This window comes from Ipomoea nil, unplaced genomic scaffold (genome assembly GCF_001879475.1).
Source record: "Ipomoea nil cultivar Tokyo-kokei standard unplaced genomic scaffold, Asagao_1.1 scaffold3105, whole genome shotgun sequence".
NCBI lineage: Eukaryota > Viridiplantae > Streptophyta > Magnoliopsida > Solanales > Convolvulaceae > Ipomoea > Ipomoea nil.
The window spans coordinates 1,932,655-1,957,075 of NW_017619533.1; the positions used below are offsets into that span (position 1 = coordinate 1,932,655).

Genomic DNA, 24,421 nt, shown 5'->3' on the forward strand with positions numbered 1-24,421 from the left:
ACTTTAATGCTCTAGCAACATTTAGAACATGTTGATGTTTCCTCTCGGCTATAGCGTTTTGTTGTGGTGTACCAATGCAAGTTTTCTGATGGACAATTTCTTTCTCATTGTAAAAATCTGTCATATTAAATTCACCTCCATTGTCGCTTCTTATAATCTTGATTTTGGCAGAACACTGGGTGTCAACATAAGTGCAAAAATTCTTAAGCGGACTTAGCTTCTGATTTGTGAGCCATCAAGTGTAACCATGTAAATCTGCTATAGTCGTCAACTATGGTTAAGAAATAACAATTTCCTTGCATAGAACAGATAGAAAATGGGCCCCAGATATCAGTATGAATAAGTTCAAAACATGCAGATGTTGAAGAAGTACTAGTAGGAAAAAGGACTTCTTTTTTGTTTAGCAAAATGGCATGCATCACAAACCAGTTCCTTGGGAGAATTAGGATAACAAACATCATGCAACAAGTGCTTTTTATTAACAGGGAAGTGGCCCAATCTATTGTGCCAAGTTTCTAATCCCACAACATTACAATGCAACTCTGAAATTTTATTAAAAAAACAAATGTCTTCTCACTGGTGGGTTGGTCAAGTAGTATAATCCATTTTCCTCTTTAGCAAAACCAGTCCTCTTCATACCATGTTCCCCCTGAATTAGACATTTATCAGCCATAACAAGAAGATTACAATCTGACTGTTTTGTTAGTCTGCTAGCTGAGACAATATTGAAACTGAATGTAGGAATATAAGGCACATTCTGCAAGCATATAGTTTCAGAAAGTTTTACTGCACCAACATATGCAACATAAACTTTTTCACCGTTTGGCATATTAACCATAATACCTTGAGCAGCTTTATATGTGTGAAAATAATCCAAACTGCAAGTTATATGGTTTGTAGCCCCTGTATCAAGAATCCATATATCTGAACAATTAAGAAGAACATTGATATTAGTAAGGGTAATATACTTGCCTTCTGTTGATTGTCCTGCTGTAGCTTTAAAATTAGGAATGAGACTGTTGGAGTATTTACTGAAATACTAGCAGCTGTGGAAGTACTGGTTGAAGTCTGTCCCATATGATTTTGCATTAGAGATAACAGTTTTTGAAACTGTTCATTAGTGAGGCCTATATCCCCTCCAATCTGATTGACTGCACTTGAGGTTGGATTCCCTTGGCTTTTATTCTGTGTTTGTTTATTTTTTGACTTATATCCTGGGATCCAACCTGGTGAAAAACCATGCTTCTTATAGCATTTTTCAATCGTATGACCTGTCATCCCACAATACGTACACTTAGCAGCTTTATTCCCATTGTTAAAAACAAACCTCTTCCTGTTATTGTTACTATTTCTAGGATTAGAACCTGCAACATAAGCCACAACTTTTTCATTCACTAGTTCAGAAGCATTACTTGAACTGACATTGGCGTGTGAGACCTCACTGTTACCAATACCATTCTGAAGATCATTCAACTGTCTTTCAACTTTAAGTGCCATCCCAAAAAACAGTATGAATAGCAGGTATAGGATCCAACATCAGGACATTAGACTTCATATTATTAAACTCCTCATTAAGACCTTTGACAAATCGAATTACGCAATCATCATCAAGGTATTTCCTCATTTCAGCAATGACTCCACAAGAGCATATGGGAAGAGGTCTTAATACATTCATTTCATCCCATAATATCTTGAACCGAGTATAATAGTCTGTAACATTAAGACTTCCTTGACTAAGAGCATTAATTTCATCTTGAAGAGCTGAGATTCTATATGAATCTCCTTGAGAAAATCTCTTTCTCAAGTCTTCCCAAATATCCTTGGCTGAATTAATCCAAAGCACACTTTGTGCTATGGATTGAGATACGGACTTAAGTATCCAGGAACTCACCACAATATTACATCTCTTCCATGCGGCGTACTGCGGATCATCATTGGTTGGGGTAGGGATGATTGAGCCGTCGACAAATCCCCACTTATTCTTCACTTCTAGGGCCATTTGCATTGCTCTGGACCAGGAATGATAATTTGCACTGGTTAATGGAGGATTGACCAGAATTGCACTCGGATTTTCGTTAACATGCAAGTAGAACGGACTATTGTAGTCTTCAATGCCTAGATTCTGCTGTGAGGAAGAAATCGGTGGGACTGGAGCTTGATTAAGCCTTCCGGTGGAGCTAATGTACTGGTTTCAGCTCCGATTGCGTGGCTCTGATACCATATTGCAATCTCAGTAAAGTATATCAATCATTGAGGGAAAGAAGAAAGATGTTGCATTGATGAACATAGTAGCTGCTTATTACAGAGAGGAAGATCAGAGAAAGAGAAATGGAGATTTACAAATCTGTTTTATAAAATCTGTAACTGCATCTTCCAAAATATTGGATGAGCTGGACACAAGTTGACTAGCTAGCCTTGGAACCTTCTAGAGCCTTTTCCTTTTCTTTCTCTTTATTTATATGTTGTGATAGGACCGAACTTGTATTACGATATAACATAATTAAAAATATCCAAACTAATAATCTATTGAGTTGAATCAAAACCTAAAACATTGTATAGAGCTCAATTCTTAATTTTGATAATGTAAGTAATGTCTAACTTTAAACTCTAAGCAAATAAGTTATGTTTAAATAAGTAAAGTGCTTAGAAAAGATAGAAGATGATGATAAATAAAAAAAAAATATGATAATGAATGTAATCATAGTAAATAGTAATGTGGTTATACTGACATATAACCAAATAGATGATAGATAATTCTGTTTTCTATTTAGCAGGGCCGGATTTTAGGTTTTTGTGGTCCTGCTCTGGTAAATAAATGAGGCCCTACCAAAATGATAATTATACACACAAGTTTCAAACCTTTGACCTTTAAATTGAAATTGAAATACAATAAGTACATATTTATACCATCTCTTCATGAAACCTTTTAGAATTAATTGAAAAATTTTAGTTTTTATTTCTAAACTAGTTAGGTAAAAGTTAAATATAGGACCTCTAAAATTTGGGGCCCCTCTAAAATTGGGGGCCCTGTGCGATAGCCCAGCTTGCACAGCCTAAAATCCGGCCCTGCTATTTAGGAAACAATTTTTAAGAGTGAAAAATTATTTTCAGTTTTCAAAATGAAAAACTATGCTAGTAAACATGTTTTCCGTTTTCTATTCTCCAATTCTCCACAAAATTGGAGAAAATTTCTTGTTAGTTAACGGACCCATAATTTTATCTTCAAATATTTTTGTAAATATACATCAATTTTTAAATTAGTAATCAAATCTGGAGTATTATTGTAACAAAAAGTTGACATCGATGAACAGAAGAGCCCCACAAGATTGTAGAGCAGTAAATTATACTGACTCAACTGATTACAGAAGTTAGACTTTTATTTACTGTGCATAAAGAATCTTCTCATTTGAGAGGTTCATTGCTCCAACACTGTCACTTGCAAAACTCGATTTTTGATTTATTATGATAAAATTTGATCACTATTGTGACCAGTTGAATTGTCCATGCAGATCACAAATTTGTATTATTAGTGTAATGATTAGAGGACAGGGAACCCTACTCAGCACTGGGGGAACACTTTATTTTAGATCAGATAAAGCAAAAAATAAAGAAGCGAATCAAACCAAAGTTTGTCGAAACAAATTTGGGTGATCGCCTAGGAATTCTCGCTATATGCGCCATTCTTCTTTTCTTGACCAATTCTTCGATTTCTGTGTTCATAATACCTCAATATTTTCGAGAGACGATTAAACTTGTTTGGTTTATAAGATTCTTCACAAAAAGTTGAATCTCCAATTTCAAGGATCCCTCACATCTCGTTTAATAAAGTATATAAGATTATGTAAATTATGGTAATTTAGCTGAATACAGAAGTTATACTTTATCTCAGATCATTGTTCTCAAACTTTACTTTTGTGACTAACTGATATATTCATGCAAGCAGGGACGAAGCCAAAGGGGGCGGCTCCCCCCACCCCTTCCTCATATATAATCTTTATATGTATATATGTATATATAGTACATGTTTTAGTATTGGCATAAAAAAGAATTAATAAATGCCAATAAGAATGAGTTAGATTAGTTGGGAGAGCACATGTTTGGCAATTGTAAAGGTTAATAGTTTGAATCTTTTGGCATCATTATATTTTTACAGTGTTTTTAATTCAAATTATTTTATCAAATTAATTATATTTCATATTTTGTTATGAATATTTTTATAAAGTTTCGATGTGTTTTATTTTTCGCTCTTATCCAACAATATTTATAACTATATTTCTTAAGTAATTTTTTTTTTTGAAGGCTACTGACTCTATTACAATGTAGTATTTCTTAGGTAATTTATTTATTTTTTTTTTAAATTATCTCTTTTATTTTAATGCATGTTTCGCCTTTATTAGAAAAAATTTTTGAATCCGTCCCTACTTCTTCGCCCCCCCCCCCCCTCCCCCAATCGAATTTTTAGCTCCGTCTCTTCATGCGAGCTTGTTATATTTATGTGATTAGGTGTATTCTGTTCACTCAAAATGAGAAAAATAAAAATAAAATGGCCTAAAGTTTTGTAAATATTCCCTCACAATAAGATACTTTCATTGTTCTTTTAGATGTTTCATAATACACTTTTTTTGTGCACAAATTAAATCAGAACACTAAGAGTGGGTTTAGAAATTTAGAAAATGATTTTTGAAAGTCATTTTTCAGATTTATCTATATTTGGGTATTCAAAAAATAAATAAATAAAGCCAGAAAAATATTCATTCTGATCAATAGAAAAATGTCTTAGTCGTTCAATGGAAAATATCTTCGTAAAGGAAAATATTTATTAGGCTGGATTATTATTTTCATCACCACCACTATTCATTTTCAAGAAAAATAAACAAAAAAAAAAATTAAAATTTTAAACTTTCAGCCAAATAGTTTTTGACCTTTACCCAAATATTTAAAAATTAAACCATTTTCTATAAAATGAGTCATGAAAATTATTTTTCGAAAAACATTATATTTTTTAATTTTTCAACACAAAACCCTAAATTAAAGTGTTAGTTCCACTTCATATGAGAATTGTTTATTAGCATTGACTAATTATGAGTAATCTAAGTTGGTTTACCTCTTATAATTCTTTGTCAATATGATTAGGGTTACAAGAGGAGTTTCACCTATAACACACTTTTAAGATAGTGACAGATGTAAATCAAAAGATGCATTGGTCAATGTGAGAGAATCGTTTTTGATAATATCCCGACTAATATGATGCACTTGCTTAGATGGAATGCTAAGAATATTGAGTCTTTAAGAATGAAATTTTAAAGTAATATATTACTAATATTTTACCTTTCAAATAATGTAGTAAAGAATAAAAAAGCAAGTAAAGCAAAGTGGATGATTAATATCATTCTTGGATCGACTGCAAAAATCTAGCTTCTATATATAATATTAAATTAATAAAGAACGACAGTGACCTTAGCTTGTTCCATTCATATAGTCTATCTAAAAGCACATCTCTTAATCAAACTATGGACCATCTTCCTATAAACAATTTGACTATCTTAATACTTCATAATTAACAATCGAACATAAACTAAATTAAAGAACGGATAACATACCATAAACTAGGTTCTGAACTCACTTACAAAGTTATGTTACATTGAGAAGAACACAAGTTAAACCCTAAGTTACATAGAAATAGAAAAGAGAAAATTTCAATTTTGATCCTATAACTATAGAGGTCTTGTTAATTTCAGTCCTCGACTTTTAAAAGTGTCAATTTAGTACCTTGTCTATGCAATTTTTGTCAATTTTGGTCACTTCGGTCAAATTTGCCGGCCAAATTTCGCCGAAAAATTTTAATAGTTGAAATAATGAGGGTATTTTAGTTATTTCACATCTCTTTTCTTCTTCTCCTGCGAGTCTACCATGTTTTAGTTGTTTCCGGCGAGTTCTCCCAGCTTCGAAAGAACAGGCGAAGCGGCTCAAGGCCTTTTTAAAACCAAAGTGGCCTTGAAGAAAGGAAAACTGAGGAAGTATGAGGTCGCCGACAGGTTAGAGAAGAAAGGAAAAGGGTAAAATGATTAAAATACCCTCATTATTTTACCTATTAAAATTTTTCGGCGAAATTTGACCGGTAATTTGGCCGGAGTGACCAAAATTGACAAAAATTGCATAGTCAAAGTACTAAATTGACAGTTTTGAAAGTCGAAGACTGAAATTAACAAGACTCCTGTAGTCATAGGACTAAAATTGAAATTTCCTCAAATAGAAAATGAGAAAATGAAAAACTGCGAAGTATAAAATATGAAGAGTAAATGCCAGTCGGGATTCTTCCGTAGTTTAAGGATAAAATTTAGGATCATGACTGGTTAAAAAATTAAAAGTTGAAGGACCATGGACAGTTAATTTAAAAGTTGAATGACCATGTGTGGTTAACTTTAAAAAGTTGAAGGATCAAAAGTGATTAAATTAAAATTTTAAGATTAACCGTGACCGTGCTAGTATACATCCCAGCTGACATTAACTTGAATATGAAATACATGAAAAATGTAAATATAATTAAATAATATTAATTGTTCACTAGTCTTTTTAGGAGATGCATTTTTTTAAAATAAAAAATAAAACTCAAAAGAAACAACTATTTTGTTACATTATAATCCAATGGGTTTCTAACTTTCCAGCCTTGTGCCTCTCAAGCTTAACTCAATGGTTCAAGAGTCATTCTAAAAGTCTTGCTCTAGTGATAAGAATGAAGACTCTACGTGCGTAAAGTTTACAGAGCAGGGATAGAAACTAATGATTGAATGACTGACTCGCGATTTACCTCCTCCAGGCTCCAGCACCCCTGGCAGGGGTTCTGGACACATCTAAAAAACTTTATGGCCATGCATTCAGGTATAGCTTGTGATGAAAATAGCTGCAAAAGCTGATGATTTGAGGAATGATGGGTCAGGAAAGAAATGCATGCTGATGATCTGATCTCTTTAATCACCAACATCTTATCTACAATAATATATATGTGTGTGTCTACTGAGGGGATATGATGTAGCAGTAACAGAAGACAATATTTGAATCCTCCGGCATAGGAACAGTAAAGTAAAAGGTGGTCAGTCAATGCAAGCAAGCAAGCTAATAGCAAGGTTCACTTTCATGGGGCCAAGAGACTCATGTTTAAAGGGTGCCAAAATCTTACTTTCTCTCATTACAAAGCAAAGCCAAAATACCCTCCAGCGGTAAAGGGCCATTAGGAATATATCTTTAGCTACTTGTCTCTTTATTAAAGAGAAAATATGCTCCCTAGCCTATCTAGGCCCCCGGCCCTCTTTTGAATTCAAACACCCATTATATTACTTCAAGAATCAAGAATGATGACAATTTCCAATCGCATATATATTATATATGCAACATTATTTCGAATAATTATTCTAATTTTGCTAATTAATATCTTCACTTCCGATCCCACTAATCTATGTGACATATTGTAATTGAATCAGAATAGAAAGTGAATTACAATTTTCATTCTTTTTTTATTTTTCTTCTTCATCTTCTTCTAATAAAATTAACACAAATGTGTACAAGTTTTATTTTCTAAGAGTACACTTATCATTGTTCGTGTAATATAATAAACATTTTTTCCATCCGAAAAAGAAGGGGTATTAAGTTCAAACTCGGATCTATTAACTGAAAGTTAATCTACAAATTTATATTTTATATTGTTTGGTGGAGGCCGGTGAAGAATCAAGTCCAACACCGGGTGGCTAATTAAGGGGATTTGCTTGGCGGAGGCTTGAATTGAAGAGCTAAATCCAACACTCTGTCTCTTGAAAATGCTATGGTATATAAGAAAATAAAGTTGCGTATTGACTACGAGCTATAACTTGCTAAGGCCTGCACCAGGTGACTAGGAGATTGTTGAGCAGTCCGGCCGGTTGTAGATTCATAATTTCTATACTGTAGATTCATAATTTCTATACTGTAGATTTATAAAATCTATACTGTAGATTCATAATTTCTAAACCGTATTTTCATAATTTCTATATTGTAGATTCATAATTTCTATACTGTAGATTCATAATTTCTAAACCGTATTTTCATAATTTCTATACTGTAAATTCATAATTTCTATATTGTAGATTCATAAAATCTATACTGTAGATTCATAATTTCTAAACCGTAAATTCATAATTTAAATACAGTAGATTCATAATTTCTATACAGTAGATTTATAATTTCTAAACTGTGCGATTGCAAAGAGATAAACACCGTTAACGACAGGTGAGGGAACTATGCAAGGTGGGCACGTTTCTACAACATAATTTGCTGGGGGAATTAACTCAGATATTAAATTGAATGAGGTATTATATTATTATTATTATTATTATTATTATTATTATTATTATAATAACCCCATATAGTATTATACAATAGATTTGCCTTGAGTCTTGTGAATCAAGATTATAATTAGAACGCAATTCCGACAGTGTGCCTAATCTATTCTCAAAGCCACTCGTCTCATTTGCCCCTCTCTCTCCCTCTCTCTCATCACTTCATCAAAGCAAAAGCCTTCATTCCCTCCTTTCCAAACAAATTAAAGAACAAAACATCCAACGTTGTTGGTCTCTCAAGAAATGTCTCAACAACAACAACAACAATTCCAGCCTCAAGTTTACCCTTACAACAATGTCCCAACACAACCCAATACCTTATTCCCACCGCCAGTCGTCGCCGCCGACACAACATCCCACTCCAACGGATCATTCGGCACAGTTTTTTGGGTCATCGGAGTCATCATCGCCGTCAGCGTTCTTGCTTGCGTGGCCAACAGGCTTTGCACCAGAAGAAGCAAAGGTTCAAAGCCGTCAAAGAAGGACAAGAAAGGCCACGGCGGCCACGGTCACGGCCACGGCCATGGCCAGGCTAAGCTTCCTAAAGAATGGGAGGGGAAGCGGAGCCGCCCGGATTTCCACCAGGATGACGGCGGGGATATAGAGTTTGGGTTTGGCGGGAAGAGATTTCCTTCTGCTAAGGTTGCCGCAACTGGAGACCACCCACGGTCTGCGCCACCGATGCCGGGGTTTAAACACCACGGCGGCGGCGGCGGCGGTAAGGGAGTGGTTAGATTTGCTGATGATCATATAGATTTCAAACCCGGTCCGTGAACAAACTAATACATGGTTTAGTATTTGTTGGTCGGAGGTTATTAATACATTTTGCTTTTTTTTTTTTTTTTTTTGGGTTTCTTTTCTTGTTGTTGGTGCAAATTGGGTAAGGTAGCTAGCTAGCTAGGGGGGTGGGTTGCTAAATGTAATGCTCTTAAGTCTAAAGTTTATTAAGGGCTTCCATGATTAATGATCAATTCAGTCAATGCCTCTATTTTTCTTCTCTTCCTCCAAAACGTTGAATCTTCAACCCAAGGACCCACCACATCTTAGTCCAATAAAACATTTTTGACGATGTAAATAATCACAATAATTCAATGGCTTAGTAACGGGATAAAATGTCGATAAACATAAAAAATCTGTCCACTTTAAACATAATTTTCACATCGTTGTTAGCTTGTCGCCAAAGTACTATTTTTCTTCTCTATTCTCTTTATACTCCATTGTCATTTTGCAAAAAAAAAAAAAAAAAAAAAAAAATCTTAAATGTTTATTCTATTTTTGAGCTCAATCTCGACTATGGGACAATTTATATCATGGACCAGGATCCACATAGCATTATGGATTGTGGATCAAAACGACGAGGTATATAATTCATATTCATAACGTATAGAATTTCATAACACAAGACAAAAAATTACAATACAAGATACATACACATGTTATATATTTACTAATTTTTCAAATCTGATTTAGGTATCTAATTTGTGTTCATAACCACATAATTTTATAACACAAGACATAGAAATTCATAACATAAGACACAATTACTAATTTGTTTCAGGTATAGAATTCACACTCTTAAGGTACATAATTTCATAACACAAAATACAAAAACTCATAACATAAAATACATACACATGTACCGGAGTCCACAATAATGCATTCTGAACCTGATCCATGGTATAAGGATTGCGACTATGGTGGTATCACTTTTAATTTATTTTTGATGCAAAACATTTTGTAAAATTTGATAACTATAAACAAAATAAATAAAAGTTGATAACCAAAAGTAAAAATGTTTTAAATCACCCAAGGACGCTCCTAGCAGTTGGCTCACCCCATCTATCTTCAGACAGTAGTACAGAACCAAACCTATCCTTGGTAAGGCAGCCTCAAGCTAAGGACCCATAGTTGATAAGTGATAACTAAAAGTTAAAAAAGTTGTTATACTTGAGACTAAAAAAATAAATTTAATTTTAATTATACTCCAGTAATATTAAATGGATCTAAAAAAAAAATGGATCTAAAATTTGAGATTTTATATTTAGGGCATCCTCAATAGTAGTAGGATTTTGATAAAATTTTACAAGTGTGATTAGGAAAGAGAAATGAGTGAAAAGAAAAAATAAAAATCAAAATAAAAAATGGAAAAGACCCTCAACCCCACCCCCACTCCCCCCCCCCCCAAATCCCCTAAAATCTCTAAAATTATGATAAAATCCCTTAAATAACCTAACAACCTCAATCCCCTTTCTCATCTCTCTTCCAACACATCAACTTTTTTTTAAAATATGTGCAAAATCTCCCTAATGGGGATGCCTTAGGGTCCGATTTGGAAATCTTTGAAAAATGTTTTTTTTTTATAAATGATTAATTTTTGGAAACTATTTTAATTTTGTAGTGTTTGGCTAAATGTTACGAAATTGCATTTTTCATATTTGATTCACTTTTATGAAAATGAATATGTGACTTGTTATATAATAATAATAATAATAATAATAATAATAATAATAATAATAATAATAATAATAATAATAATAAGTGGTGGTGTGGTAGGGGCGGGGGTGGTGGTGGTGAAGGAGGTTGTTTTGGTGGTGGTGGTGATAATAATAATAATATGGAAACTAGCTTGAAGAGAGATGAGAAGAAATAAAGAAACGAGAAAATAAAAAATTTTAAAACTGTATTTTGATTAAAAATTTAGAAAAACATTTTCGACCAAATTGAACATTTTTTACATAGACTATAATGAATATTTTCTTTTGACTTTATTTTCTTTTGACTTTATTTTCTTTAAACATCTAAACACAGAAAAATCTAAAAAATAATTTTCAAAAGTCATTTTCTGAATTTCTAAACAGAACTAAATCCCTATTATTCATTCCAATGTACTAAAGATATTCTTGTTTCATTTGTTGCATATTTGTGAAACATAATGGGCCATATACAAGAATCTTATTGACTTGTAAATGGATCAAAATACAAAGTTTATTCTTCCACTCATTCTCCACTACATCAGTGGGGAATGGACAACAAAATACAATTAAATAAAATGAGAGCGCAATTTATATCCTGCATCACGGCTCGCGTTGCATTGTTCACCCAGATACAAAATGATGTCGTTTTTCAATTTTTTTTTTTTTTTTGAAATTTCGCTACCCAGTGTTTGGCAATTAATTTTACTTAAAAAAAAATTTTATGTTCAAAAATGTATATAATGTTATACTAGAATACACATAATTGTATACATGAATGTACATACTTATATAACAAAATACACATACTCTTTTTTAAAAGATAATACACATTATCTAACATAATACATAATAAACATAAAGAGTTAATACCATCTGAGGTCCTCCGAGTATAGTGGTTTTGCCACGTTTAGTCCTAAACTTTCAAATTAACCATTTGTGGTCCTTCGACTTTCAAATTTAACCATTCATGGTCCAAGTTAACCACCCATGGTCCTTCAAGTTCCGAAATTTAACCAATCGTGGTCCTCTTAAAAGGATCATGGTTGGTTAAAATTTAATAGTTGAAGGACCATGGGTGGTTAACTTGGACCACGAATGGTTAAATTTGAAAGTCGAAGGACCACAGATGGTCAATTTGAAAGTTTAGGACTAAACGTGGCAAAACCACTATACTCGGAGGACCTCGGATGGTATTAACTCTAAACATAAACTTTTAACATAATACACATCAACTCTTAACACAATACACAAAATTTCCTGATCCGGATGTACATAATTGTATAAAAAAATGTACATAATTGTATAAAAAATGTACATAATAAAAAATATACATAATTGTATAAACAAATATACATAATCATGTCAACTTCCTACCGCACCTCCCCAAACGACGTCGTTTTGGGAGGCGCGGGGCGCACAGTGCACTGTGCGCCATGGTGCAGGGTATAACGATTGAAATGAGAGGAATAAATAATATGATGGCTTTATTGGACAAAGTCTATTATGAAAAAGAGAGAAAAAAAAATAAACATAAAACTATGACGTGGTGTTTAGTTCAAAGAATAAAAATAAAACGTAATATAATAAAATTCTAATAATAGAAATGAATTAAGAAAGGAATAGAATATGAATATTATTCTACTGTTTGGTTCACAAGTGAAATAAACATGAGATTATATGATGAATCATATTTTTGTGTTTTGTTGGATTAGAGAATTAAAAAAAAAAAAGAATTGATTTAGATAACCAAAATACCCTTATTCAAAATAAAACAAATACAAATATATTCATACTCACCCATCATAAAATGACAAAATACAAAACATAATAAAAATTATTGTATTATTTCAAAATCAATTCTGAATAAAAAGAGAACGAAGAACAAAATAATACATTGTACATGAACTTGGTCTCTCCCGCTCATGTATTCTATGTGTATGTATGTGTATACACACACATGCATGTATACATACATAAAATTTGAAGAAATATATATATATATATATATATATATATATATATATATATATATATATATATATATATTGTAACACCCAGATTTTCAAGGCATTTAAAACTTATAAAATAAAGGTGAAATCTCATTAAATCCCAAAACATAATACAAGAGTACGGGGTGCTATGCCACACCTGAGCTAGAGAAATCAGGTGCACAGGCTAACTAACTAATATCCTCAATAATGTAAATGCATAAGCATGGCACGCAGGCCGAAAGGGGAGCTATCTACTTCTACGTTCCAAGTTCTAGCGCGCTCCAGTGACTTATTCTTCTGTGCCTGAAAGCCAAATATATCTGTTCAGCGAGAGATGCTGGTAACCCACTCCAACGCGTTGAAATACATTACATATAGAGATATATATAGATATACGAAAACCATTTTGAGCATGAAGATATATCCTACGAACTCTACTAGCTTTTAAATCCGGGGATGACAAGACAGATAAGGCTAGACACAAGCAACAGTTATAACAAGCGTATACAATCCACAGCAGGCAAGACAGATAAAGCTGAGCACCATTAATAATCATAACCCAACGTAAACAATCCCCAACATAAATCCCATAGTCACAACCCCCAAGATACTCATAATCACAACTCATCCATATCTCAACACATAGCACACTTTGTTGGCGCCACAGGACCAATCGCATGCCCATACATGAGGGTCAGCGCATATAGCTCTGACACGGCCCCGCAGCACCCTGCCCCGTATCGCAACACGGAGGGGTCGATCGCAACCGACCGATGAACCGCAGCTCATCATAATGTTTGATCGCAACCAAACAGTGGACCGCAGCCCAAGAGAATGTCATCTGACCGCAGCCAGGAAAGTATGAACCGCAGCTCATGTGGAAACGTTTGATCGCAACCAAACGGTGGACCGCAGCCCAAGAGTGTAAATCTGACCGCAGCTCAGGAATAACCAATCCGATCGCAACCGAATTGGGGTATCATGCACACATAACACATAGTAAGCACATGCAACCCACATTAACACATTGGGAAGGGGGAGAAAACGTATAACAAAACCTATGCATGATCCTTCACATACTAAGAATAATCCTAAGGGGTTAATGATTCTTCCACCTAGGTCAATGGGATACCAATTCAACTAGCATGCAATATATAATACTCATACAACCTACGAACGGTACCCGAAATATCCAACTAGACATAGGCACGATAGACGGAGTCCGTTGGGACACCACGGGGATCGGGGAAACATCAAACGGGGAAGCCGGGGTCCCAAATGGGGATGATTCACAGCGGGTAGCCGGTGGGTGGGGGGCCACCCGCCGGCTGCCCGCCGGTAAATACTGTTCCGGGCAGCGGGTCGCCGGCGGGCAGCTGCCGGAGACGCTCCTTCTGGCCGCGGGTAGGTGGCGGGTCCCCTACCCCCCCACCTACCCCCCACTGACTCTTTACGCACAAAACGCCCCGGGAACCATTGTGGGACCCGAAACCATGCTTAGACACTTTACAACGCAATTAACGATTAACACGTAGACAATTAACGGATCAAATACGAGAAACGTACGGCACATAACCTATCATGCTTTTCTAAACATAATCGACACCCAAACATGCGATTTCCCCACCCGATACACCAAGAATAACATCATACGATACAACCTAGGGTTCTAATCACTTTTATAACAACAAGAATACGATTCGTCTTCTAATTACAAGATTCAGTACAAACAACACATAAGCATCAAGAATGCCAAACAATTATCAAGAACGACATATAAACATCAAGAACTCCGCATAATCATCAAGAACATCATCATTATCAAGAATCTCCCAATATCAAGATCACCCATGGAATTTTCCCATCAATCATCAATAATAATATCACAAATCATCAATATACAATAATATGGGGAAATCCTACGGGGGAAATCATAGATATGAAAATAGGTTTTGTTGAGACATGGGTTACCTCTTAGCCTTAATTAATTCCTTGGCTATGAAGGGTCTTTCTTTAAGCTTTCTTGCTTTCTTGATTTCTTCTAAGGGGATTCTTAGAGCTCTTTTTGGGGTGGTGGGGCGTTATTCTTTGTGGGAGGGTTCTAGGTGCCTCTTAAGTCCCTTATTTATATATTTAGGAGTCCTGATTAGGAACTAATATTATAGGCTTGCTAATTCTATTCCTTTTGGAACTAAGGATTGGGTTTAGGGATAAGGGCCCATGGACTATGGTGGGCCTTTTTCCCTAATTAATTATAATAATTTATTCTTTTTCTTGGGCTATGGGTTAATTAATTAATTGGTTTTAGGGGTCGTAACACGGGGTGTTACATATATATATATATATATATATATATATATATATATATATATATATATATATATATAGTGAAAGGTTCCTGTGCGGTGAATGCTTTTCGTGCGGATGTGCAGTGGATTAATGTGCGTGAGATTTGTACTCAATGTGTGTGAGTGTTGTGCTTAATGTGCCTGAGATTTGTACTTAATGTGCGTGAATGTGTAAAATGCAGCAGAAAATATTGATGTCAGCTTCTTCCCCATCCCCAGTAGCCATTTGCCCCCTCCCTGATGATGATGATGCGGAGGCGGGCTATGGTGGTTAAGAATTATGGGAATAATACAACAGAAATCCACACTTAGCTGCTGTGCAAATTTTACTATGCGTGCGTCATCTATATAAACATTCAACTGCACTGAAGGTAGCTGATAATCCAGAATCCATGGCCAAATTGAAGGAAGAAGTAACAAGAAGCTTGGGCGTTAATGTGCGTGAGTTTCTGTTCTTCTTCTTTCTGAGCGCGTAATTTTGAAATACTCACGCACATTAAGCACAAATCTCACGCGTGAGTTTTGTACTATATATATATATATATATATATATATATATATATATATATATATATATATATATATATATATATATATACATACATACATACTAGTTTTTTACGCGCATTGCGCGATTAGGATAATGCCCAATTTTTTTTTTTTTTTTTTTTTTTTTTTTTTTTTTAATAAGTACTTTAGAGTATATTAAGGCAAGATTATATTGGAATTGTTCATGCATAGATAATTGAATGTTAAATTTGTGTATTTAAATAGGTAATTCTAAGTTTACAAATGCAAAATAATATAGTCAAGATTGATTATAATTGTCAATATTATAATTGTATTGGTATAGTTGAAATCAAATACGAGACATAAAGGATAGCAAATAAAAATTAGGGCATGAAATATTAAATATATGCTAATATTGAAGAGCTAACTGCTAATTGCCAAACAAGGACATTGCGAGGTAGTTTTCCACTTCAATTTGTTGTGTGATTTGAATACTGTTTTTGTCAATAAATCCCCAAGTAGTTAATATGATTGGCTTAATTATATATATTTTTTATTTTTTAAAGACACTTATTATTATTATTATTATTATTATTATTATTATTATTATTATTATTATTATTATTATTATTATTATTATTATTATTATTATTATTATTATTATTATTATTATTATTATTATATGTATACCCTTAGGTCATTTTACATGTTAATCTAAATAGTTAATTTTTTTGAATATCTTTTTACCAACCGTTGATATAATTCGCTGGTCAAACCCGCTAACGCTAACCGCTAACTGCTGATTGTCAAACAAGGACATTGCGAGGTAGTTCTCACTTCAATTTGTTGTGTGATTTGAATACTCTCTTTGTAACAAATCACGTAGTTAATATGATTGGCTTTATTAATTATATATATTTTTTAATTTTTTCATGGTATTAATAAAATAATTGATAAATATTATATAGCATTATTATGTATTATAACTTTGATATTTAATTAAAAAATAGTGCACAAAAAAGATAATAGACAATGTAGTGAATATACTCAATTGATGAATTTGAATGTAAAATATTTTTACATTGGAGAAATATAAAGCCAATATAACTAATAAAATTATTTCTCTTAATTAATGTATTGACAATGAATATTTTTTTTTTAATAAAGACATTCCAAGGACAATGTAGCGAATATAATCAATTGATGAATTTGAATGTAAAGAATTTTTATATTGGAGAAAAATAAAGACAATGTAACTAATGAAATTATTTATCTTATTTAATTTATTGATAATGAATAATTTTTTTTTTTTGGATAAAGACATTTGTAGACACATAATTCTAAATTATAGAAATGCATATGTATTATTTTTTGTTGTAGCTACTAAATTATCATTTTTAATTTAATAAGAGTAAAATATAGTACTAAGAGTAAATACCCAAAATGGTCCCTCGACTATAGCTAAATTCACAAATTGGTCCTCAACTTTCAATTTCACTCAATTAAGTCCTTAACTTTGCAATTTTGACACGATTTGGTCCTCCATCTAATTGACCGTTTGTTGACCGTGATCGACGATCTCCAGAAGAACCTTCAGCTCTTGTCGGAGCACGTGGAGTCCTCCAGGATGACGTTGCACCGGTTCGGAAACACGTCGCCTTCTTCGCTCTGGTACGAATTCAACTACATTGAATCCAAAGGGAGGATGAAGAAGGTGACCGGGTTTGGTAGATTGCTTTCGACAGTGGATTCAAATGTAATAGTGCGGTCTGGAAATGCAACCGGAACCTTAAAAAACCGACGATGGACCATGAAATTACATATATATATCCTCGAAAATCACAGTCAACAAACGGTCAAATAGACAGAGGACCAAATTGTGTTAAAATTACAAAGTTAAGGACTTAATTGGGTGAAATTGAAAGTTGAGGACCAATTTGTCAATTTAGCTATAGTCGAGGGACCATTTTGGGTATTTACTCTAGTACTAATTATGCCAACTTTGATTGGGATGTGGTTCGAACCTAAGACCCGAGTAAATTAACGGTGAACTAACAGAAATTAACGGAAAAGATAATATTTAACGGAAAAGTTAACGGATAATCATATTCATTAAGGATAAATTAGGAAATCTTAAGAAAAAATTAAAATATGATCAATGTGAGCCGTTCATTTGATTAAAAAATTTGACCGTCATCTTTTCTACCCATTATAGGCCTAACTCTCTTGGGCTCTTATTAGTATAGTAGATATACGAACCTATGAAATTGGAAAAGACGAAGAAGAAGAAAAACAAAAACTACACAGAAACATATTATCGTACATTAATGATGATGGAAGCTGAAAAACTAATCGCAAAAGCTTAGAAATATATGTATTTATATTAATTTAAGGGTTTATAAGGGTATTTTTTTTTTGAATCATAACTCAGATTAGGCATAGAAATAATAGTGGATACCAATATAGGCCTGCATGGATTTTGTGTACTAACTAGGGAAAGTCGTGTTCAAGGAGACCGTTTGTGTAGAAACGGTCTCCTTGAGTCCATCTGTTATAATTTCAAAGAAAAATAGTAGAAACAAAATATAGGTATTATACATGTTTGTACCTATGTATTTAGAATTACTTAAATAATATAGTTTGATAAAATTGATTATCAATGATTAATTAAGAATTTAAATAATTAAATTTGTTATAAACTATATATACACTAGTAATAAAAAAGGATAAAATACAAATAAGTCACTAAACTATTTGGGAAACAACATTGAACTCATACAACCCTCAAATAAGCCATTGAATCTGGAAAAAAGAGCAAATAAACCATTGAACTCAAAAAAAAAAAAAAAAGAAAAGATCAATTAACATTTTTAACAGGTTAACTTTAAGTTTTTATTGATTGGATTGCTAAATTTTTATTTTATTTACGTTTCTTTTATTATAACCCACCTACATAATAATATATTTTAAAGTAATTATAATCAAAATAATTTTGTCTTGTCGAGATTTGATTGATTGATTGATTGATTTATTATTTTTTAACTTGATCTTCTGTTTTAAAAATAATAATAAATATATAAATTAGATGAGTTAATACCACCCAAGGTCCTCCGAGTATAGTGGTTTTGTCACGTTTAGTCCTAAACTTTCAAATTGACCATCTGTAGTCCTTCGACTTTCAAATTTAACCATCCGTAGTCCAAGTTAACCACCATGGTCCTTCAACTATTAAATGTTAACCAACCATGGTCCTTTTAAGAGGACCACGACTGGTTAAATTTTGAAACTAGAAGGACCATAGGTGGTTAACTTGGATCACATATGGTTAAATTTGAAAGTCGAAGGACCAAAAATGGTCAATTTGAAAGTTTAGGACTAAACGTGGCAAAACCACTATACTCGGAGGACCTCAAATGGTATTAACTCTAAATTAGATCTAGACAAGATAAAACTATTTTGATTATAATTATTTAAAAATATATTACTATATATGTGGATTATAATAAAAAAAAAGTAAATAAGAAAATATTTGACAATCCAGTCAGCAAAAACCTGGAGTTAACCTGTTAAAAATGTTAATTGCTCTTTTTTTCGGGTTCAATGGCTTATTTGGAAGTTATTTGAGTTCGGTGGCTTAATTGTTGTTTCCTAAATAGTCCAGTGGCTTATTTACACTTTATCCCTAATAGAAATAAAATTCTCCATTTTAACTTCCCGGCCAAAATAGTTCTATACTATTAAGGTTTGCGTAATATTGTAAAATAATGTAATACAATTTCTAATAGAATATATTGTTTCCTACTTTCATATTCGTAGTATCATTCTCGATTAAAATTCATATTCGTAATACAATACAACAATATTAAAATTTATATTCCTATTCAACAATATTATTCTAATCAAGTGAGAACAAAGTGTTAGGTGTCTTTTATTGGCTATTGATTTTGGGTGATCTAAGGGTTGATATTTACTGTGTAACATGTCTAGTTATTTTAATTGTGCAATATGTATAGTTCTTTGCACTGTGCAAATAATGAATTGCACGGATCTAATCATGGCCGTGCAAAATCAAATATTCAATGGTGTAGATTTGACAACACGTTCTCACCTAACACCTTGTTCTCACCTAATTGGGAACCATTCCGTCACTACTACAATTTATATAAGATAGAATGAGTTCAATAATAAATAGATTGCACGCTATAATATTAAAACAGCTAATATATTAAAATTAATGAATTTATATGGTGTAATTTTATGGTATTTCATGTAATTTATATGGTAATTTTATGATAATCTCTCTCTATATATATTTTTTTTTAATTTACTCAAGGTGTAATAGTATAATTGCACAATATTAATATATTTACCTAATAATTATTATGAATTACGGTAATTAAGGATTTTGTTTTTGAAAACAGGTAATTAAAGAATTAATTGAACACCTATTAGTATAATTGACTAATAATTATTATGATAATTCAGTTAATAATTACATTAATAATAGTATAGGGAAATGACACAGGTGACGACAAGAATGACAGTGAGCAATATGAATGTGTAATGGAAGTGTCCGAAAATGGTACAAAGCAATGGAGACTCGAATGCAATAAAGAAATGCAACCTTACACTAGGCAGCGTTTTAAAACAGTAGAAGGAGGTATTGATTTCTGATGTGAGCTTAATTGTGCACATTTTTAGTATTGATTTATCTATATTTGTTAGGTTTAGGGTCATGATTTTGGTGATTTAATTGCAAAATCCTTCGTTTTATTATTTAGTTATGGTTCACACTTGTTTTGAATGCTTTACGGTGTTTGTTAGCGTTTTTGAACCATTATAGGTCAAAGTTATTAGCAAGGGAAATTTTAGGACGAGTTTGTAGTCAAAACAAAGTCAAGGTGAAGCTAAGGAGGTGGCTAAAATGCTTGAAAGAGAGCCAAAGAGTGGTGTTTTCAATGGATTTGATCACAAAACCAAACAAGGGAAAAGTGGAGAAAAAGAGCAAAGAGTTGTTATTCCTGCTGAATTCGGCGACAACTTAGTATTTTGATCATATCTCATGCTAGGAATGTTCGATTAAGGTGATTCTTGCGCCATTGGAAATAAGATTCGAAGGGCTATAGTCTGTTATGCAGCATCAAACTCAACGCGTCGAGCTCCAGACTCGACGCTTGAAACTTTCCAGTGAAGTTTCATCAATAAAAGTTTTCGCACAGATTGGCAACAGTTTGATTTTTGGACCATATCTCATCCTAGGAATGTCCGATTCAGGTGATTCTTGCTCCATTGGAAAGAAGACTCGAAGGGATACAAGGCTTATCAAGACATTGAAGTCTAAATCAGACGGGAAAATGGTCAAAATAAGCCTGAAAATCGGACCTATGTCCTGGGCGAGAATTTAAGTTGCGAAAATTTCCTATTTTATCCCTATTGGGCTCCTACTATAAAAAGCCCATCTTCCCTCAACCCTAGGGGGATTCCTATTCTCTCCGGGTTTGGTTCCAACTAAAAAATCCACCTTCCTCAACCTTAAAATTTATTCAGAGATCATTGGAGACAAGACAAGGAGAAATCAAGAGTCACAAGTTATCTTGGGAAGCAAGAAGAAGACTAGGGAGATTCGAGAGAATCGTCTGGTTCATTCTTGTACTCTTTTGATGATTTGTAATTCTTTAATTATATTTGCGATGTATAATTTAGCCATGCTTGGTTAAATTCTTTAGAGATTCTTGGGTAAAAGTGTTCATGAACCTATGTGCCTGAGCTCTCATATTCTTTAATATATTATTATTTGGGTTTAATACTTGTGTTGCAATTGTGATTTTATTGTTTGACGCTTGTAATTAGTGGCCACAATTGCTTGCTTCATTTTCTTTCTTTGTGTCACAACGAGAGTTGGGCATAATTTTGGGCACGCATAATTGCACCTAATTGTTGCACTTTGAGAAATGGTAATTTATTTAGGGAGTTTAATTCTTGATTATTGCCAGTTCGAGAGATGGTAGTAGTTAGGAATTTATGATGCTTGTTCTTGTTTTATTGGGTGATTATCGCACGAGAGTGGATATTCACCAGTGTTAGTTACTGCGAGGTAGCTCTATACCACTTTGCATCCTCACACTCGTATGAACCCAGATTTAATATTACATTAGGTTAGGCACGGGGGGACTAAACACTTGAATCCCAGGAATATCTCTCTACTTTGCTTTCAAAACTTTGAATCATTGCTTTGTTTTATTTTATTTATTTTATGCAATCATCCAAATCAATTGTTAGGCTTAGCTTCAAAGAATAAATTAGTAACTAGTGCTTAATACAACCACTTTCCTGTGGATCGATTACCCGATACTCCGGGTATTATTTGTTTGCAAATATACTACAATCAAATTGGCGCCGTTGCCGGGGATGTGGCATTAAGTATTAACATTAGCGAAAGTTTTATTCTAGGAGACTAGTCTATTTTTATTTAATTTTATTTATTATTATTATTATTACTAATCGATAACGAGTTTCTTGTGTTGAGCTTTGATTTGTGATCTGCGGACTTGTTTTATGTGAACTCGGTCTTCGGGAAACGAAGGATTAGAACCTTTGAACCCTGAGATTGAGAAGCAGGCCAGGCTCCTTAGGAAACAGAGAAGGGAGGCGCAGGAAGCAATTCGAAACAACATGAATCCCGCTAAAGAAGTTGATCAACCACCACTCGTTGGGAGGTCCATGTCCGACTACATCGCTCCGACTGTGGGGGAATATAGAAGCATCAATGTGCTTGGGCTTGAAGCCAATAACTTCAAGATCAAACCGGCGATTGTGCAGATGGTTGCTTCAGACAGGTTCGGAGGAACACCAACAGAAGATCCTAATGCTCACATTGCAAAATTTCTGAGGATCTGCAGAACCTTCAAGATTAACGGAGCCACTGATGATGGAATCAAGCTTCGATTATTTCCATTCTCAGTGAGAGATAAGGGGTCAAAGTACATATGAAGTCCTTGTACTATAGTGTTTTGTTTAATTTAGTCATTGTACTTTTATTCTGTTCAATTTAGTCCCCCTACTTTAAAAAATAGTGAAACTAAGGACAATTGTCCTAATCTTATTAGGAACATGGTTATAATTATTTATTTTGAGCATATTAATTTAATATATTGGTGAAAAAAATAATTAATTTTAAATATTTATAAAGTAATATATGAGTAGGAATATAAATATCATCAGCGCCACGTAACCTAAGCTAACAGTAATATTAACATTCTAAACTATTGTCCTTAATTGCACCATTTTTGAAGGTACAGGGACTAAATTGAACAAAATAAACGTGTAAGGACTAAATTGAACAAAACACTATAGTACAGGGATCTCGTAGGCACTTTGACCGAGATAAGGCTAATAGCTGACTTATCTCTTATCCGGAAAACTACTTTGAGACATGGGACCAGTTGCACAGGGCGTTTTTGAAGAGATTTTATCCCATCTCCGAGACTCAGAAAATGAGGCGCGCAATTCAGAATTTCAAACAGATAGTTGGTGAGTCTTTAGCTGAGTCGTGGGAGAGATTCGAGGAATTACGAAGACAATTCCCACACCATGGTATCCAGAGTTGGGACTTGATGATGGAGTTCTACGAAGGATTACATGATAATTCAAAGATCCTAGTTGATGCTTCTTCGGGTGGATCATTTACAGTTCTAGAGCCGACTCACGCTGAGGATCTCTTGGAGAAGATCGCAATGAATGGGACTGCGTGGTACACAGAGAGAACTCCTAGAGACTTGTGGGAAACGTAGATGATGATGGGCAAATGTCAGCCTTGACAGCTAAGATTGATAATGTGGCCACCTTAGTGCAGTAGTTAGCTCAAATTACCCTAAAGAATCAAAGCGTGGGTAATATTTCTATTTCTACTATTACCCCAAAACCAATTATGATGTGTGAGATATGTGGAGGAGAGCACAACACCGGAGAGTGTTATAGCATTGAAACACATGGTACAATGGAGCAAGTTGATTTGGTAGGATACGACAAGCAACAACAGTCATATCCACAACAAGGAGTCTACAATCCGAACGCACCAAGGAACCACCCTGGTTTCTCATGGAGTAATCCAGTTGGGGCGGCTAATCCCCAAAATTTTGGTAATAGAGCTCCACCTCCAGGGTTCCACGGACAACAAAACTATAGAGGAGGACATCAACAACAGTTTAGGCCAAATCAAGGATATCAGGCTCCAGTTACTCAACCTAGGCAAATCATGCCTAGACCGGAAGCACCGACCTCGTCAAATTTGGAAGTTTTGGTGTAAAGGTTGCTTAAGTCTCATGAGAAAAGTGAGGAGAGGTTCAAGAACCTTACTAAGAGAATTGATCAGCTGAGCACCCATAATAAGATGCTGGAAAATCAGTAAGCAAATCAAGCTTCAACCTCCAGTACTAGTGTCACGGGGAAGTAGCCTGCTTGCCCAGAAAATCCAAGAGAGCACTTGAATGCCATTACTACTAGGAGTGGGAAGCAGCTGCAAGATCCACCATATCCCGTCAGTGAACAAATTTGCAAGAGGAACCAGGAAGTTTAAGCTAAGAAAAGAAAGGGAGAAGTTACTGCCCAAGACAAGGAGGATTTGGTTCAAGAGATTGAGCCCATATTGAAGCATACACCACCTCTACCCTTCCCACAGAAGTTCAAGAAATCAAAGGTAGAGGAACGAAGAGCGAAATTCTTTAGTGTGA

General features: G+C 33.8%; 2 protein-coding genes across 2 annotated transcripts; one reads left to right on the forward strand and one right to left on the reverse strand.

Moving 5' to 3' along the window:
• Positions 1 to 455: 455 nt before the first annotated feature.
• On the reverse strand, positions 456 to 2,343 carry LOC109166798. The gene is made up of 2 exons (XM_019315681.1): positions 973 to 2,343; positions 456 to 649 (listed from the first exon to the last, which is right to left on the reverse strand). The coding sequence occupies exons 1-2, from the start codon at positions 1,495 to 1,497 to the stop codon at positions 554 to 556; spliced, it is 621 nt and encodes a 206-aa protein (XP_019171226.1). The 5' UTR covers positions 1,498 to 2,343; the 3' UTR covers positions 456 to 553.
• A 6,269-nt stretch (positions 2,344 to 8,612) lies between these two features.
• On the forward strand, positions 8,613 to 9,143 carry LOC109166780. The gene has a single exon (XM_019315669.1). The coding sequence runs from the start codon at positions 8,613 to 8,615 to the stop codon at positions 9,141 to 9,143; it is 531 nt and encodes a 176-aa protein (XP_019171214.1).
• The last annotated feature ends 15,278 nt before the right edge of the window (positions 9,144 to 24,421 follow it).